At 46.3% G+C, this 3,483-nt stretch overlaps 1 protein-coding gene across 1 annotated transcript; it reads right to left on the bottom strand.

The window, feature by feature from the left end:
* On the bottom strand, positions 1 to 519 carry LOC126727726 (uncharacterized). Its single transcript, XM_050433647.1, has one exon. The coding sequence runs from the start codon at positions 517 to 519 to the stop codon at positions 1 to 3; it is 519 nt and encodes a 172-aa protein (XP_050289604.1).
* Positions 520 to 3,483: the final 2,964 nt, after the last annotated feature.

Raw genomic sequence — 3,483 nt, 5'->3', positions numbered from 1 at the left:
CTATAAGCCATTCTCGGTAGAGGGCTCGGCACTCGGCCGTTGCGAGATGGCGGACACCATGCATTGTTGGGACATGGCTTGGTCCCCTATCACTTCTTTAACCCGACCCTCCGACGGGTACTTCACCTTTTGGTGTAAGGTTAAGGATACAGCCCCTAGGACATGAAGCCAAGGTCTAGCTACAATGGCGGTGTAGGGCAAATACGCGTCCACTATTATGAAGTCCACCTCTACTATGTCCAAGCCTGTTTGTATAGGCAACCTAATTTGGCCTTTCGGAGTAACAGTTTTCCCTTCAAAGCTTACCAAAGGGGAGTCGTATGCTGTCAAGTCTTCCGGTCTCAGCTTCAGCCCCTTGTATAGGTCGGGGTACATTACCTCCACGGCACTGTCTTGATTGGCTAGCACCCTCTTCACGTCATATCCCCTAATCCTGAGTGTGACGACTAGAGCATCGTCGTGGGGCTGGATGGTTCCAACTTTATCCTCGTCCGAGAATCTAAGTATGGGCAAGGCCATCCCTTTAACCCTCTTAAACTCACGATCGTCAGCTTCAGCGGGGAGTCAGGCCACCGACATTACTCTGAAAGGATGGGAGCCGGTTCTTCCTAGAGTGCATGAATGACATTTATCGTGCCAATAGGCGGTCTCAAGGTGCTTTGCCTTGCCTCGACGCTTGTCTGCTCTTGTCGGCCACCAGAATGATGTAAGAGATGTCTCAGCTTTCCCTCTCGGACCAGCTGGTCCAAGTGGTTTTTAAGATTTCTGCAGTCGTCGGTGGTGTGCCCCGGTTCCTGGTGGTATTTGCAATATAGGCTCTAGTTGCATTTCGTGGGGTCGCCTGCCATCCTATTTGGCCATTGAAAGAACGGCTCGTTCTTGACTTTCTCTAAGATCTTACGTAATGGTTCCCGGAACATAGCGTGGGCTGCCTGCACCCCAGTGGATCCAAACTGCTCCGAGTAATCCCTTCTCAGCCGGTTGTTGTTGCTAAATCGGTCCGACCTGAAGTCCCTCCTCTCTTGAGGGACAACCTTCGTTTTACCCTTTCCCGTCTGTTGGTCCTCTTCGACCCTTTTGTACTTGTCGATTTGGTCCATGAGTTGGCACACACTGGTAACCGATTTCCCAGTCAGGGATTTCCTTAAACCGTGTTCTGTCGGCAGACCTCTCTTGAAGGTGCTGATGGCGACGTCGTCATAATTTCCCTCTATCTCATTATACATCTCCTAGTACCTATCCGAGTAGGCCTTCAGGGTCCCTCCTTCTTGCATGGATAAGGACAAGAGGGAATCCAAGGGCCGAGGAACCCTACTGCTTGTTATGAAGCGAGAACTGAAAGCTTGGGTTAGCTGCTTAAAAGAATTTATGGAATTTAGCTTGAGGCTGTCAAACCACCTCATCGCCATGGGTCCCAAACTAGACGGGAACACTTTATACATCAAAACTTCATCTCTGGAATGTACAGCCATTCTCTGGTTAAACTAACTTACCTGCTCTATGGGGTCCGTCAGACCATTATATATGGCGAAAGTGGGTTGGTGGAACCGCCGAGGAAGTTCAGCTCCCTCTATCTTGCGCGTGAAGGGTGACTGGGAGATGCGGTCCAGGGCCTTACTCATGGCGTCATTTGCGAGGCGCTTGTAAGACGGACTTCTGTAGCCGCGTTTATGAGGTTGCTCTTCCTCATAGGAGAAAGTTTCACTTGGTGGGTTTCTCGACCTTTGCTTATATTCGTTATCCTCTTCATTGCTGGTGTCCGGACTGGGGGAAGGATGCCTTCGCTGCGCTCGGCACAACTTCCTCTTCAGGTCGTCGATTTCTTACTGGAGAGCCCTATTATCGCCCCGCTTTTGGGATGCATGACCTTTCCCTCTCGAACTTCTTCGGCTTGTATGGGAGGTATTTACGCTACCCTCACGTCGCTTGTCTTGATCTTTTTCCTGTTCGAGGTTAAGAAAGTTGTCCTGCCGTTGGGAATCCGCAGGTCCCGTTTGTCGCAAACCTGATCCTTCCATTTCTAACGGTCAAACTTGCTGAGGCACAAGTTCTCCCCACAGACAGCGCCAATTGTAAGGGCTCGGTTTGGGGCCCAAGCCCAACAAGTATGGAGTCTTAGTCCAAAGGGGCCTGATACAATGAATTCGTAGAGAGTGGGTTACAGAACCGGGCCTTAGCGAAGTAAATAGGGGCTAAGGTTGGGCTACATAACACTCGGACACAAGAAGATCCTGTTAACGTCCAAATATTCTCAGTCTGAGGGGATCAGGCAGACATTTGGAGGTTCTTCCTTTCAATTTTCCAGTCCCCTTTTCTCGTGAGGGCTCCCTTTCTTATATAGACTCCTTGAAGCCATCATGGCCTTACACTTGTTAATTATCTGGATTCTCACTTGAGTGCTTGTCCCATCGGACACCTCCTCCACCTTTCTGTGAGTTGTGGTAGCTAAGGCAGCACTGTTCACAGGTTTTCTCCACATTAATGTGGCCAGAAAAGTAGCTGCAATGCATTTAATGTGGCAGCTGCAGCCTCTTCTTGGGCATCTTTTGTTTCCTTCTTTGCCACGGGTCTGTACGACTTGTCCTTGCTACTAATGTTCGTTGGGGTGGATCCTTTTGGCAGGCAGAGTGCATGTTGAGCCCTACTTGTCATGTCCGAGGAGACATTTCTCCTCGGACTGCCCTTTAAGTGACTTTAGACCTACGAGAACTAGATTGGGAGCCCTTTTGGTATCCACGTCCTCTTCTCGGACATGATTGATCATCCCATATGGGGCCCAAGGCCCATTGTATGATTTTGGGCCTGTGGGCCTTTGCCCCTACAGATAGTATGGTGGTTCAACATAAAATCGATGAGTTTAAATTTTTCCCTAGACCAATGAACCAACCACTAGAGTACTCAATGAGGGATATGTTGATGAATATATAGTTCTAATGCTATTTTCTTATTCATTTTATATTGCATAATTATTATAATTATTCTCTCATGTTCACCGAAAATTGTGTTCCTTTCAAGACCCCTCCCTTTTTATTTTAAAAAATTCAAGACATGCTTATGTCTTAGCTGGACGTAGTTTAACTTAGATGAGATAAGGAAGTATTACAAATTTGAAGGGTCCATTTACCAAGGAAATGACTTGGAAAAAGAATCTCTTAAGTTGTTCCATTTCTTTACCAAGAGATAAGGATGAATGATTGAGGTCCTATGTATACCAATTCAAATACATTTCATGTTGTGAAGATAGGGGCCTGAGGGGTGCGCGACAGGAGGCCCGTGGACCTTAGCTTTTTAAAATTCTTCCTCTCTTCTATATTTTTATATAAAAATTTATGTATAAAATTTAACTAAGGGACTCCTATTTTTTAAAAACATTGTACAACATTTATATAAAATGACTAATGCATCATTTTTATGCCTAATAATATTTTTATGGCATGTGTAGTACATTAAATTAAAATTTATTCAAGGTATATTTTGATTATT

This window comes from Quercus robur, chromosome 5 (assembly GCF_932294415.1).
Source record: "Quercus robur chromosome 5, dhQueRobu3.1, whole genome shotgun sequence".
NCBI lineage: Eukaryota > Viridiplantae > Streptophyta > Magnoliopsida > Fagales > Fagaceae > Quercus > Quercus robur.
The sequence above is the reverse complement of the archived record's forward strand: the minus strand, read 5'-3'. Positions and strand labels throughout refer to the sequence as shown.

Coding starts and splice junctions, on each gene's coding strand:
- LOC126727726 (XM_050433647.1), bottom strand. CDS start 519: ATGGCCTTGCCCATACTTAGATTCTCGGACGAGGATAAAGTTGGAACC.